Genomic DNA, 15982 nt, shown 5'->3' on the forward strand with positions numbered 1-15982 from the left:
TGCTAGATAACTTAAATAATTTATCCTATCAGAGTGAATTACTGCAGTTCACTAAACCAGATAGCTGTTAAATACAGCATTCATGTACTGAAACATTAAGATTAATATTAGAGAGATTAGGAAGAATTGCATTAAAAAGTCTTTAACCCAAAAAACAAATTCAGTTTTCCTATAAATCTTTTAGATTACTTTTCCAGTTATTTAGGAATTGTTCTAAGAAGAATTTATTGCAAGTATTCGTAACAGCATTTTGGGTTTTTTTCATCCTCTGGAATTGTTGCTTTGCAGGATAGTATTCCCACACAGCAACAATTTATTTTTGTTTTCCTCTCAAAGTTCATGTATGTATACCAACCAACAATCATGGTCACTTTTAAACTTATAAAGTTGCCCTTATATAAGAGGGTTTTTTTCCTACCTCTGTCTTAAAAGACTTTAAAAAAAATTACAATATGAAAGCCAAAACAATCTATAAGTTGAAAACTGGATACATTATTTTACATAGGGAGTTGTGTCCAAATATAGTCATTCATGCATATATCCTTTGTGTAAGAGTACAAAGTTCAGTTGGGGCTTCTATTAACCCACAATTATCGTTACACAACAAGTCAATGATTCTTGGAAAATAATTGGTGAGCTGTGAAAGAAAAGCCCCATTGAAGCTGGTCACTGCTTCTGGTGATAAAGAAATACTCCTAATATGGTTATTTTATTAATGTTGTTGTATTTCAAAGTTCCTTAGCCACAGCTTACACAGTATTATCAAAGGAACATTTATTTCTTCATTTCAGTTGGTTTCTTTATCTTAAGTAAAGGTCAGGAAAGCTTCCTGGTGAGCTACTCTGGCAAAGGTTATGGAGTTTCAGACATATACTTGGATATAATGTACGTAGCTGTGGGCTCTGAAGAACAGGAACGGAGATCAGCATAACCAAAGCCACGGGGAAATTATCGCTGCAGAAGTAGCACAATTGTGACTGTTTTCTTTAGGATCCAAACCTGCCTTCAAACTCCATTATAATGACTTACTATATATAATCTATACCTCTGTACAGTACTCACACTGTTACTGGCAACAGTCTGGTAGGAGCACTGGGCTTTTTTTTTTTTAAATTTATTTTTATTTTATATGTGGGAGAGGATGGACAAGCTTTCATGGATTTAGTGTTTAATGCATTTAATTGAGACAAAAATGGAGAAGGACAGAAGTGTAAACCAGTGAAAGGGGTCACGGCCACTTTAGGTCAAACGCAACTAAACTGTGGTTCACTGCAGAAATCTTATTTATGGAGCTGTATATAGGTAGGGGGGTGTGGTTGATGTGCAGAATACGTAAAGAAAACTGCAGTGCTCCAGTGAAACAGTTACAATCTGCAGTCCAGGTGCAAAGATTAATGACATTTTATTTTGAGATTCATTGCTTAAGAAATGGGCTTTAAAGTTGAGGGAGATTTGCGGTGTTAAATTGAAACTTGCGACATTAAAAAGAGACTTAGGAAACTTTGGTAGCAGTGGCAGCATTGGAAAGCTGTGGTTAAAACTTTCTTGCCTAGGAATTACCAGCTTTGTGATTTGAAGAGGTCAGCTCTTGGAGCAAGATGTGGAAGGTAGCAGAGGAACTGATACTGCCAAGATCATGTGCTGTGTCCTAGCACTGAGCAGGATTAAATGCCCCTTAAAGTGTTGTGGGTTTTGCATTTCTCTCTGTAATAATGATTTTAACTAGTGAAACTGCACTGGTATTAGTAACTAAGGGAAACATTTAGTTTAGATTAGATATACAGTCCACTTTATCCACTCAGGGATTTAACTTCAAAGCTAACTTGGGACCATGAATATTTCAATTATGAGTTGCTATTAAACTTCAATCCATTTTCAAAAAGCAAACATAATATGTGTATTTATAGTTAGGTGTAGGCTTTAGATATTATGAGTGAGATCAACAGCTAGCATAACTTCATGTGGTTTTATTGACGTTATTGGAATTACGCATATTTCTATTAGCTTAGGATCTGGCATGTCAAGCTTCACCTTAATGCTTTAAGATTCAGTTTACCTGTTTAAAGTAGAATTAATTTTGTTACTCTTTTATGTCTTCTGGAAAGGGGTCCTTCCTACCATAAGAATCTTAGAAATGCCTGCACTTTCAAACCTTTCTTTTTTGTCATCAAAGCCCCATCTTCTCTTACCTTTGTGTTAAATGTTTTTTTATCTTTGCATACCTATCACAAAGTATCTTCTTGTAGTTTTGCTTAGAGTGAGTGGAATGTAGAGTAGAAAACAACTGCCTTGTTCAGATAAAATTTGAAAAATAGAACACTGTTTTTTTGTAATCTGCTTTCGGCGAGAACTCAACTTCTTGAGTTCTAAGGGAGAAAAATATCTATGAAAAAGATTTTTTTTGTTGTTGTTTGAAGTTGCACTAGGAAAATATTAAATTGCATATTAGTGTAATTTTCTTACTTTTTCATTCCCATTCTCATACAAAATAAAGTCCACAAAAAGAGTGAGGAATCACTTCTACAGGCATTTACTTAAAAGTTCTGTGTTAGGCAGATTGGTTTTGCCTTATTCTGATTCTGCTTTGCAGTTCAGCTCACCTGTTTCTTACATAGTCAAGTGACTTCCTAATGACTTCTTTAAAACAATTACATTAAAAGTTGTGTAAAGAAAAGATGCAAAATCTGTTTCCCCTAAAAAGGTGAATGCCTTTTTTTTTTTTTAATCAACATTCTGTATATGACTCTTTTTCCAAATTCTTATCTAATTCATAAAACTTAATTAAGCTGTTTTTCTGTAGGTATAAAGTCAGTATTCACGTGTGGAGAAGGGTGACCTGTGTTAACTTCCTCAGATAAGGTTTCCTATTGTTTCAAGTCCATTTTCATATAGTGAGGAGGAGCCAGATCCTGAACTGGTTGTAATCAGTGGCGAGGCTTTCAGATACTGTAGAACAGCAAGGACTTTCCACTCCAGGAGTAAAAATGAATAAAATGTTCAGTTTGCTTGAAGTCAATAGCTGTTGAGGTGAAGATTGCTTGCTCCCATTGTTTGGATGGTTTCTGTGACAGACACAAGAGGAAGTAGGTAGGATTTGCTGATGTTTAAAGGATGTAGTTGGCAAAGAAAACTTGGTATTGTCAACAATACCCTGAATTGTAATTCGACCTAGGTACAATTGGTTATAAATGGGGATTACCCTGCACCAAACCATATTGCCTTGTGTCTTCATAGCATAATCATATTTTGTTTTGTTTTTATAATATGTTTTTGGCCTAATCTATTTCTTTAGAGTTTTCTTTTTTCTTTTTCTTCTTTTACCCTGAAATGTCAGTTGTATATTTAAAAATAATGAAAAACTCTATGTTTTGGCTTTTTATTTGTTACTAGATTTCTATTAATGAAGATTTGTCTTATGCTTCACCTTCTTGATCAGTTTTCTGCTCTTTCATTTTGTTTCTGTATTGTTTTCCAGATCATCACAACCTTAACACTGTCCAGGGGTAAATGTTAGTGTTAGACCACAGCTGTTGTGACAGTAAATGGGGAGGGCTGGCTGTAAAATCTGTGCTCCTCCACGTCTGATTATGATAGGAAAAATACTTTTTTAGTAGTTATTTTTTCGCTGATCTTTCATGACCTTTATTCTTTCTCTTACCTCTTTTTTGTTCCTCCAGTTTTAGCAAAGGAGTACTTTCAGTGTAGATGCCAGGAGCCTTAAATTATTCAGGGATGTGCTTTTTAGATGCTCTGGCTTGCAATCTTTAAAAGCTTGTTAAAGAGAGATTCTTTACACAGCCTTCAGGTAGCTGTATTCTTCTGTCATTTTAACTAATGGTGTAGGATATTCCAAATGCACTTTAAATGAGGAAAAGCTTTAATATTTACTTATATGTTTGCAGCAAACAAAATAATGATTTTTCTTTTTTTTTTTTTTTTGCACTACCAGGTGAAAAATGCTAGGTTTGTTTTACTTTCTTTCTTTCTCTTTCTTTCTGTGATTTAAATTTCAAAAGTGAATTTCAGACCTAGAAGAGCATTTCCTGTTTGCTTTAGTATAGCAAGAGCTGATGAGCAATTGATAGAGGTTAATGTTCACTTAATTTTACATATTTTGGAGGAAAAAGCCCACACAATTAAAACTAAGTAGAAAACACTAGTACACTATAAGTTCTGTTGGGCCTACTGAAGTCAAAAGGAGATCTATTTACTGGATTTGTTTTTGGCTTTGATGCAGAATGGTTTAATTTTGCAGCTTCCAGAGAAAATTTTAGTGGACTTAAAAAAAATGACATTTTTTAACGTGATGATTCACTACATAGGCAGCTGGTAGTTATGTCCTGATAGTGCACAATGTCCTAGGAATTGCAGTTGGTGGCATTTTGGGTGTGTGTGTGTGACAAGTTGCACACACCAGTGTGTTTTCACGTTAGTTTTTTGGGGTCTCTTTATGTTTGTTTTTTTGTTGTGTTGTCTGGGGTTTTTTGTGTGGTTTGTTTTTTTTTTTTTAATTTCCCCTTTTTTGAATTTCTGTGTCTGGAATCACCTTCTCTTTGAGTGTAGCTCTGCAAGTGTGGTGCTGCGGCAGGTCGTCCGACAAATATCCTACAAGGTGGTGTTACTTATTCTTGGTGCTGAGCTATTCCCTGTTAGGGCTTTCTGCTGCAGCTGTGTTTTGTTTCTTGCCACTTGTCTTGAAACTACTTCCTTCCATAGGTCAGATGTTGTCAAATACAGAGACATTTAGTTATTTATTTTAGTGCGTGCCCGACTGTGATGGATTCTTTCTTAAGGGCTGTGAGAGTCGGGGTTTTGTGGTTTGTTCCTGCCTTTAGCTTTGCATGACCTTGGGCATGTTGCTTAACATCTTTGTTTCTGGTTTGAAGTAGGTACAGAAATGCATGTATCACTGTGCTGTGAGATACACAGCTTTCTTAATGATCACTTATCTAGAGATCTCAAAAGCATTTCACAAAGACAGTCCGATGCAATTGCTGTTGTAAGAGCTGGAGAGGTCAGGCTGAGGAGTCGATGCTGACCACCTTATCTCCCTTCCTAGTTGCCTCAGATAGCCTCACGTCTTTCATTGTGTCCCTGAGCACTTGTTTCCTTTGTTTAAAGCAGGACTGAAACTGTTACCAGCTGTTAACTTTTTTCTCTCTCTTTCTCTCTTTTTTTTTTTTTCTAATTCACATTCAAAAGAAATTAAGAATTGTTGTCTTTTAGAGAACTTTGTGGGCTCATTTTGTGGTTCATTGCTAGGCATTAGCCTGTGTTAATATGGATTTTTTTTTCTCCTTCTTCCTCTAGAGTATTTTTGGAAATATTTAAATCTGCTATAGTCGCGTCTTTTCCCATAATTGCAAGATTTAATTATTGGAAAAGTTTTATCGAGAGGCAGAGTGTCAGTTGTAATGCCTCTGACTTCTGATCTTAATAGTAGAGAATTCATAGGTTTTCTGTGATTTTAATAAGCAATTTCTGTTTATTTGCTTTTCTGCTCATATTTCCAGCTTTGAAGGTAGAAGGACTTTAGGTTCTCCTTTGTCCTGGATTGTAATAGTGGTAGTGGCTCAGAGATTATGTAAATACTGGTGGTGGCAATAGCATTGTGAATCAAATTAGAAGACCCCATCAAGTACCTAACTTCTGATTTTTAAAACTCTTCAAGTGGGGAAGCTTTCTTTCAGGGTACCCAGCATGCATATGAGTTTTACTTGTAATGGAAAGGCATCTCTGGGCATCCACAGAGACAGTGGACACAGCAGACACTTTATTCAGACGTCATTTAACATCACGGGACCACTGTGAACCTGATGATCTCCAGCATTTTGGGTTATGGAGGAACCCAGACAGCTGGGCAGGGCTCTCCTTGTTGGTTTTTTTCCCCCTGTATACCCTATGGACTTTCATCAGTGTGTCACTGCTCAGCCAAACTGACTTAGTTTCCTTTCCTCAGAGCTCCATCCTCATTTGCTGCTTTATTGCAGATTAAAGGCTTGGGTTGCATGTGGAGGTTATCAGCTAATGAATAAACTTCAGTCATCCTGTCCTGTGATAAATCTGTCTTCTAGATCAAAGATGAAGCATGTAGACCTTTTTTCTTTCAAATGGTAATTTCTTAAGGCTGTCAGATCACTTACTAAGGTCTATTTACATAAAAACAAAAACATTAAACATATTTTATTCAAACTGTTGAATTTTCAGTTTTGAAAAAGCCTTCGATTTCCTCTCTGAGGAAACCTCCCCTCCCTCCTTCTGTGATGGTCCCATCTGTGGAAACACTGATGATCCTCACATTGTAACTTGTAGTCAGAGCAGTATTTTCTTATCACTACAGTTATTTTGCTTTTAAACAGGTAGTTGTTCGGTTAATTTCATCAGAAGTATGTATATGTATTAGATCTTTTCTGTTCCAGTTGTATTAAAGTATGCAGAAACTTCTTTCAGCTGTATTTTCACACAGAAACCCAATAAGGCAGACTGAAGGGTCTTCGTGATTCTCTTTTGATATAAAACTCTCATTCTCCTAGAACTCCTTTCCATGCAGTGTTTTCGCAGAATGAATTTTGTATTTCACTAGTAGTCTAAATAATGATTTGAAAATCCATGAGCTCTGGAATGGTGTAAAATAAGGCAGTCTGCAAGTTGAGTCCATCCACTTCTATTTATTATATATGTTTCTTTAGTTGAAATGTTTTTACAGTCAGTATAATTTTTTTGTCTTCTGCTTGCTATCTCGGCAATTGAAGATAGAAATCAGGCTCTCCCACAGAGTGCCGTGAAGTTTCAAGGGGTATAGCAGTAAAAAATAGAGAGTGACAGTCCTCAAAACATAATTTAAGCTTTGGGGAGTCTGTGACACATTCCTGTCCAGTAGGACCAATATCGCTGTCCTCTGTAAGCGTAGAGAAAAAATAGCCCTTGTTTCAGGTCCTTTTGGTTTGGTCGTGCATTTCAGTACTAGGAAGTAATCACAGTGAAGCCATTTATAATCCAGTAAATATGCACAAATAATTGTTAATTTTTTTAAGTTTTAGAATTCATCAGTGTTTTTTCTAGGAATGGTCTAAACCTAGTTTAAATTGGTAAATGGAAAACTGATTACTTTTTCAGGGCATATGCTTGTCTCTTCCCTAAGAAGGATTCTTTTTTTTTCCTTTCACTTATTCTTCATTTCTCCTTTTCTGCAATATATTACTCTTACCTGTTCCTGGGTTATAGTTTGACCTTGATGAGCTAAATAGAGAAGTGAACTGTCTTGGTAGAGAATATATTCTTACATATCTATTTGTTCTATAAACTGAGGATTATGCATGTTAGAAAAGAGTGAATCATTAGCAGCTTTATTTCTGGTTGTCTTTTTTTCCTGTGGCTGTTTATGAACTTATTCAGCAAATGTGGTTGCCAGTAAGTTAATGTAGTGAAATATTTTTTAGCAGTGACATTTACTGCGGAGTCCTGCAGTCACTGAATAGGAAGGTTACTGACTGGCCAGGTTTTTGTCTTTAAATTTATATATTATGAGTTGTCATTAAGGACATTTGAAAAATTGTGTGAGCAAAAACAATTCCCAGTCTTGCTAATTTGATCCTCCTTGCTCAAATGTTGTTTCCTTACTGCTTCTAATGTATACCTAAAAAAGATAAACAGTTTAATTCTTTTTTAATACTCTGTCTTCATGCTGAAACCGAATGCAGTGTTTCCTTATTAACCATCTGTTAATAAAATTTCTTATGACCAAAGCATTAAGGGAAGTGGAGACAACAGGGACTTTTTAAAGTGTCAGTATTCAGTAAAGACAAAGAGTTTCAAGCATTTGGGATTAGAATTTGGGAACTGGTTTAATACAAGTCTATATAGACAGTGTATACTCAGTGTGTATATATACATTTTCTGTATATATATACACATATATATATATGCATATAGAAAATATACCCACCATGTAGTTGTCAGTCTTACTGATTGTATTCACATGTAAAATAATCATAAAACTTCAGGAACACTTGGCTTCAGAAAACATGTGCTGTGCAGCATGTGTATTGGTAATGCACATTCAGTTGCAAGTCTCATATCCAGTAGGAATACTTAAAGTAGCAGCAGAAGCCTTAAATATCCGTGTTGAGAACCAGCACCTGGTTGCAGGTGGTCAAAATTCCAGCGGCTCCAGAAAGAGCACTTTGCTAAGAGTCTTTGAAAATAGACCTACTTAAATAAGTCCTGACTTTATGTTCCCAGACTAACCACTTCTGACAATAGCTTCTTTGTTTCCGTGTTGAATCAGTGATAAAAGTTGTGAGCTGAATTTTACTGTTGACTTATTTCAATGGCCCACACCTTTTCCAGTGGAGACTGCAGTTTTTGCAGTGGTTTTTGGCAGTGAACTAAAGATTTAGATTTCAGCCTTGCTTTAAGGATCCGTAAACTAGGTCTGTCAGAGTTTCCTTACTGGTGAGCATTTGTGAAAATTGAACATTGAAGCATGAAGGACACATGTATTTAGAGTGGTGACAGTCTCTCTCCTTGCAAGACGTAAACAAACATCCCATTAGCTACCCTGAGTTAGTTTATACTTGTTTTATGAATGTATACATATTTTTATTGTTAAAGGCAAAATAAAATTAAAAGTCATCTCAAAGTGCAATTTTGGTCCTTTTGCTTACTGTCATTGAGAGTTGCTAAAATAAAAACAAATTGTAAGTAATCTTTTAAATTAGTTGTTTAATTCATGCTAGAGAGCGCTCAGTGTGTAGTACATTTCATTATTTATTAGCTTCTATGCTTTTGCATATTCTTGAGTAGAGAACTGACAAGCATGATTATCCTTAAGGATAGTTTTTTTATTATGGTGCTCTTTTATTATAAGTATATTCCTATTTTTATAGGGATGCAAACTGAGCTTTTGAGACTGAGCTACTACAAACTAGAATCTACCTTCTGATACAAGTCATTTGGGTTATGGCAGAACCAATGATTAAATCCAGTTTTGTTCACATTTTGTCCAGCTGCAAGTATAAGATCAGTAACCTTCTCATCCATAGCTGGCTGTTAGCTCTTTGTGTGAATACACCAGAAAATAACAACAAAAAGATAATAATTAGATTGATGTAACTTGAAACTTTTCTGTAAGAGGGGAAATGGAGCAGAATCAGTTCCTGTTTGTTTTATGCTGTGGGCATGTTCCCTAAACATCAAGTTGACGATACGTTTAAAACAATAAATAGAAGAAATACAAAATGGCTTATTTTAAAGTTTGTTGTTACATCTAACAAAAATACATGTTATAATTTCCAAGGTTTTCTTCATAATTCCATTTTTACAAAACCTGTTAAAATCCAGACCCCAAACACTCAAACTGCAGATTTACCTGAAATGGAAAGTGTGTGTGTGTGTGTGTGTGTGTGTGTGTGTAAAATGCTGGGATATTATTGGATATTTTAGTAATGGAAGTTACATAGTGCTTAGCCATTACCTCTTAGAATTCAAATTAAATTTTAGAAATTGCTGCAAATGGAAATCCTGTCCTCAGAAAAGCACACAGACCCTGATTTAGTGGCCAGCTCTTCACTTTGCGTTTAACTTTATTGATAATTCCCAGGTAGGAATACAATTTAAGTTTTCTCCGAGGCTTGATCTTACATTAAGACCTTTCTCTATAGCAGGAGCTCTAAAGGTGGATTGCCTCTCCTTGCACCCTGCCTGGGAGCCTTTGGAGCCAGATACATGATCAGTAACAGTAGAAACAAAAGCCCCTGATCTCCTCTCAGGATTTTAACACGAAAAGCTAATGCAGGTGAAGAGCAGCCCTGTTTCTCTGTGGGGCCCTGGAGTTTGCAGATCCAGTATAGAGGGATTAAAAATGCTTTAGATATTTTTTTTTTCTTCCCTCCCTGTAATCATCTTCAGCTATCCACGTGTTTTACTTCAATTGCTACAGAACTCAGCTGGTTTAATTTTATTAGGTTACCGCTTCCTGCTCCAGAGAGCACTAAGCCGCTGTTTATTTTGGGGGCAGGGGGAGAGGGAGAGCTCTTTGTCCTGCCTCACCTACTCCCGTCAGACATCAAAGTGAGCCAGTTTGCTCCTCCTAGCTTGATCCTCCCTCTCTCCCTCCCACCAATGTTCTGCAAATTTCCTTGTATTCTTCTCAGAGTTATCCTGTGTCCCTGGTATTTGTCAGCAGGTTCACTTTTGCCCTGGAGGTATTTGCTTGGCGGCAGAGACCCCCTGGAAGCACTTTCCACTCGACTGCCTGCAGCTGTGAGTCTCCTCCAGCTGGACAGGTAACTGTCTGGAAAGGAAGGAGAACACTGCAGGAAGGGGACATAAATAGGAATAAAACAGTGCCTGTGACAGCATTTCTGTGAGATTGCAGCTTTTGGAGGCTAAGAAACCGTGGGTAACTGCAACTCCTGCTGTATGAAAATACCTTCTAGATAATTGTTAACTGGAAAGTGGAAATCTTTTAGGAATGAAGAGGGATCAACTAACCAAAATAGTGCCCAAATGTTTTTTTTTGCCTGGGGGTACCACAGTAGAGACAGTGTTCTAATTCCATATGGCAGTTCAGCCAGTTAGCCCTGTCAATTTAGGCCAAAGGACCTATAGTGTCCTAACTAGGTGTTTACTAGCAACCTGTAGAAAAGTTTGCCTTAGAATTGCTCTGTCTTTGGGTTTAGTTAATAGGTTATCTTTTATTGGTATTTACTGAAAGTTACTCCCCCCACTCCCCAGTCAGATGGTTTACCCTATTGAGTGGGCTTTTTAATTTTTGCTATGCTGAATACACTTGTAGACTTCAATTTTCAACCGGCATGGTCTTTTTAAATGAGAAGCCAAGTGGCTACAAATATCTAAATTATCACAGTGGTGTCTTCAGCACTTCTCAGTGTCAGAAAGCTGCAGGTGTACCCTCAGTAACTTTAATGAGCATGTCAGAAATTGCAACTGCACAGACAAGCAAATGAAGGATATCTTGCACTAAAAAGGGGGATTTATAGCAGTGAACCAATTATTAAGCTGTATGGGTTCAATCTCTAATATTGTGCTTCCTCTTCCACACTGACTGGGAACCCCTCCACCTCTCAGGGAGGCTGCATCTGTTGTGGCAGGGAAGTCTTGGGTTAGCTGCCCAGAAATAGCTATGCTGGCAAAATCTTTTAGTGTCTTAGCACACAAGCTTTAGAAAAACACATTTCAGTTAAAGAGTGGCATTTATTTTCTTTTATAAAGAAACATTTAAAAGAATTTCTTTGCTGAACAGGAGCAGGAGCATCATGTTTAGGAGTCAAATAAGCTGTCCTTTAGGGAAATGGCATATACCTGTACAAATGCCCTCATAGAAACCTGCTTTATGGATTGTGATGCTACTTTGATGTGAACCTTCTCTGTTTTCTACTTCAACCTTATTTTGGCCTCAGCTGCTGTTCTCAAAGGCTTTATGTTAATGCCAGATCATAGTAAAGATAGGGAAAAATTATGGTCAGTATATAGAATTAATGTAATATAGAGATGAACAGGTGATTCAATTCATTTAAAATTGATTTTCATTAATCCTTTTTTTTGTCTTTTAGTCATTAATCTGTAATGCTTAAAAAAAAAAAAAAAAGGAAAGAAAAAAACTTCCCTTTCTCCAAAGCAAATAATTTTTACTAATGATGCTTGTTGAGGTGGATGCATTACTGTAGATCTTCAGGTCCAGAATTTCCCAATATCAACTGTAGGAAAATGTGCTGTTATTTTCCATCTTGAAACTCTGTGGTAGTAAACAATAATAAATTCCAGCTTTTTGCTGCAGTTCATTTTCACCTCTTGCTACTTTTTCAAATTCAGCATCAATTTTTTTTAATTCTCATAACATGTCATCTGAGAACAGTCCATGTAGACTTTGAGTACAAAATCCCACAATTTTGGGATGCCTTATTCTTTACCCCCCGCCTCCTATCCCTCCCCACCCACTGAGGATTGTAAAGACTATACTATTATGTAGCATTTGTGTGATGAAGTATTCAAGTAGACCTTTAATTGACATGCACAGAATTGTACGCTTTAGTCTGGAAGAGAAAATAAGCAATTTGCTTCATTTTGCAGCATGAGTTCTAACTGTTATTAAAGTGCATTTGTAGTTGCATATTTTCCAGTAAAGGTGACAGATTACTTCAAAGCTGGTATTTTCTTTTTGTTAAACAAGGTTCTCAAATAGATCCATCTTGCCCACGTATTCTATTCTTGCCAGTTGGCTTTGAAAGCTGGTGCTTGGGCTCATCGTTCAGAACTAGCTTCCAAAAAATGAGGTCCCATGCTGTTTCTATCTATTGAGCTGGTAGGGGCTGGAAAGATCTGATCTGAAGCCAAGGCAAAGACTGAATTGATGGAATCATATATAGCAGGTTTGCCAAGTACTGCCCAGTCATGAAGTTCCGCTTTCTGGGAAAGAACACTGACACAAGGAGTGGCAGAGCTATCCTGAGATTTCCTTCTCTGGACTTAAGAGTCAGGCCGTTAGAAAGAACCAGCTTTTTATTGCATGCTTTTTCACACATTTATGTGTTGTTCCTTTCTTCTGCATGCTGCTTCCCCATTTTCTCCCCAGTTATACATATTCAGTGGAAGAGGAAAAAGCTTTCTGCCCTTTACTACTGTATTACACATATTTCGACCGATGTAATGTATCATTACAGAGGCATGCTTGGACATTCAGTATGCTTGCTTTCATTTGACTCTGTGTGCGCACACACACATTTCCAAACACACACATGCAGACTGTTTCAGGTGGATGGTCACCACTTGGTGAGTCTAGGTAGAGACCAGTTGTCCATAAGGCTGAATTCTGCATCTTAAAGGAGTTCTAGTTTTCTAGATGCAACCATAAAATGGAGAATGCTATCAAGATCATGCACTTCTTCGGAAAGGTACTTGACAGGGATACTGAGATTTTCCCCTTTCCCTTCCCTGCTCCCCCTTCCCTTTCTAGCAACTTTCATTTGTAAGCTAGTGAAAGCTCAGGTCTCTTGTCTATGCTCAGTTTTTATATGAACTGCCAGGATAGTCTCTGAAATCACAGTGATGATATCTGTGTGTCAGATACCCAGTTTGTCACCAGCTTCTTCCGATATCTGGCAGAGAGCAGGACCTAAATGAAATCCAGTTGACTGGAGCTCAGCTAAGATCTGATAGAGTTGACTTTGATAGATCAAATGGTTGAAAAACTTGGTGGAGTCTGTGTAGATGTAATCTATTCGGCCACTTTTAAATCAGTCCGAAGTCTTCAAGTTTTGCTCATTTTTGCAGCTGGTGTAGTGGTCAGAAACAAAAGGGTTTTTTGCTATTACCTAGACTAGAGATTGCCTAGGGTGAAAACAATTGCAGATCTTGTCTATGACTGCAGCATCCATGCTTCTGTCTTCAGCTGTTGCAGTCGTCCATATGTGTAGGGTTGTAATTCAAAATCATTGGGAACAGTTTAGCTGAAAAGACTTGGTGACCAGCTTTACTGTCTTCCCATCCTGCTATCTCTCTTCATCTGTTACTTCTCCAACTTGATGTTTTTATTTCAGTTTTTGTTAGTAAACTAGGCTGCATGCCACATTTAGCTGCAGCAGCAATAACCTCCAGAGTATGAACAAATGGTCAGCTGTGTTGAGTACCTGCTTCTGCTAATTTCTCCTGAGCATCCCAAAGTTACCAGTAAAATTTCTCATTGTAATACATAGTGGAATGAAATGGAAAGAGCACCCTGCTTTGGCATCTAGATGTCTTTAATCAGATGCCTGTTAAACGGTTGTTGAAATTCAGAGTGCAGCTGCCTACAAAGGTCTAAAGCTCAAATCATAATGATCTGGAAATAAATAATCAATAAATGCAGAAGGGTATTGTTTCATAAATTAAATGCACATTTGTGAAATCTCTTCAGAAAATGCATGTAAAGCCTGGCATTTCCACATAGAGGGTTATCTAGAAAGTATTTAGTTTTATATCTCATGGCATCAGATATGCAAATACCTATACTGAATGTATGGTTCAAACGTTAAATAACTCCTGCAAAACCAGAGCATTTAAGGCCTCATATGAGCCCACAGTGTTGTGTTTGGATTTTTTAAAAATGTCTACTGATAAGAGCACCTGGGTCATTGCTATCACCAAAGAGGTAAACTAGCATTTTACACTCCTTGACGAACCATTCAATAATTTGTTCCTTTCAAAGTAGATTTTTTTTTTTTTTATTATTAATGACTACCTGTTGTACTTACAGCATAAATAATTTGTTTGAATCATCAGGTGAGTGCTGTTAAGTTACAGTGAGTGAGGAAAATTGCAAAAACACGAATTAGGGTCCCTGTCCTTAAGTGTATTTCAGTTTGCATTTTGATAGCAGTTTAGAAATGTTATCGCCTGCTTTGTCACAGACATAATTCACATCTTTCTTCAGGCACTGTAAACAAGAGAAATGGTTTAATGGCTCCATAAAAGGCACTCTGTGCTGATAGCTGAGATTAGACCCTTTAGTAATGGATTTTTGTGTGTTGGGGGAAGGGGAGGGCTTGGCAGAGGTAAATGTACTGGAAAAGAATCTTGGAGAGACTCTGATGTATCTGAAGTGCCTGCTGCACTTCAGTGTGTATGGATAGATTTAAAGTGTGACAGTGTTGGCTTTATCAGTACAGGGGCCTTCTCTTCTTGCTTTTGAAATTTTACGAAGTACTGTCTTGGGTCACCTCAGTCAGTCTAGCGCCTGGAGTTGTATTGGTATTTGCTTAAGTATTTTTACATCTCCCATCTTTTCATCTTGCTGTTGAGAAAACCAAATCCCCTATGTTCAAATGTATTCAGAATCTCTCAAAACTTACATTGTATATTGACGTGACAATGGATCATAGGAATGAGTTTATTTGCAAAATTAGGTTTATAGGGTGATTTGAGAGCATAAATGTGAAAAGCAGTTCAGAAACAGCATGTTTAGGCTATGACTTACTATGACTTCCCTGTTACATCCTTTTCACTGCAGATACATTCATAAATGTAGTATTACTTAGGAGACATCAGAGCTCACTAGCACAAGCAAGGTGTGGTATAAAATCAACTGCTGTCAATTGATTTTATACCATATAGGAAATGCTCTTGACCTACAAGCGTTGATAATAAGGTATCTTTGTCTCTTTGGTCAGTGGAATCAAGATTGTCTGCCGTTAGCCAACGTCATTGAATTACCAGTAATATTTCATGGCTTTTAAAAATATGTTTAAATGCATTCTTCTTCAGAAAATAAAATCAGATTTTATTTTGTGTTCTGGTCAGGAATCTGAAGTTTGAAATTTATAAAATAACTTTTTGTTGGAAGGAGAAGTTACTTGTAATTTCTTGTAAAATATTCATTTCTGTCTTATTCTTCATTTGAGTCTTAAACTTGGATGTTGTGAACAAAATGTTTTGGGATTAGGCTGTTGACAGATAGCAATGGAGAACAACACTGCTAAAGGAAGGGTAGCAGGTTTCTCACTGTGTTTTTGCACATTCTATATAAGTTTACTTCGTGATGAAATCATTGCTTTGTATAAAATATGGGTCTGTACAACAGCACATTATGTATAATATTCAGGCCGTTTTACTATGCAGATACAGATATATTCATACACAGAAAATATGCATACAGTAATGTATTATACCTTCATGAATTTGCTACAGCTGGTAGCAGTCCTTCTGCGTGCCGTATGTCTGTGTGTTGGCTTCAGAGGAGCTCCAGACAGAGTCTGTGGTAGAGTCCTTTCTGATACTGATAAGCCTGACTTTCCCCAGTAGCCAAGATGAAGTGTTGAAGCCATTCATCTAAATACACGTTGTAAGATTGTTTGCCTTTCAAGTTTGGAGGTAGTTATCTGTAAGTAATCACTCGGGATGAAATCTTGGCCTTTGGTCACTTCTTAATAAGATCATTAGTAAGGCAGAGTGCCCGTTACTTTAATAGGGTTGAGACTCAGTTCTG

The 15982-nt window shown here is 37.0% G+C and overlaps 1 protein-coding gene across 7 annotated transcripts in view; it reads left to right on the plus strand.

Moving 5' to 3' along the window:
* ETV1 (ETS variant transcription factor 1) overlaps positions 1 to 15982 on the plus strand; it is a 66711-nt gene that overhangs the window by 14586 nt on the left and 36143 nt on the right. The window contains exon 1 of one of the 7 annotated variants that reach the window (XM_050332736.1): positions 2960 to 3087. The exons of 5 other annotated variants lie outside the window; for them this stretch is intronic. Coding sequence is in view for 1 of the 2 variants with exons in the window: in XM_050332731.1 (XP_050188688.1) it covers positions 3056 to 3083 (28 nt within the window). In the remaining variant the exon portion in view is untranslated. Of the gene's footprint in view, positions 1 to 2959; positions 3088 to 15982 lie in introns of those variants that run through there. One more of the 7 variants, XM_050332731.1, reaches the window with a different exon arrangement.

Source organism: Myiozetetes cayanensis, unplaced genomic scaffold, assembly GCF_022539395.1.
Source record: "Myiozetetes cayanensis isolate MyiCay16 unplaced genomic scaffold, myiCay2020 scf1, whole genome shotgun sequence".
Taxonomy (NCBI): domain Eukaryota; kingdom Metazoa; phylum Chordata; class Aves; order Passeriformes; family Tyrannidae; genus Myiozetetes; species Myiozetetes cayanensis.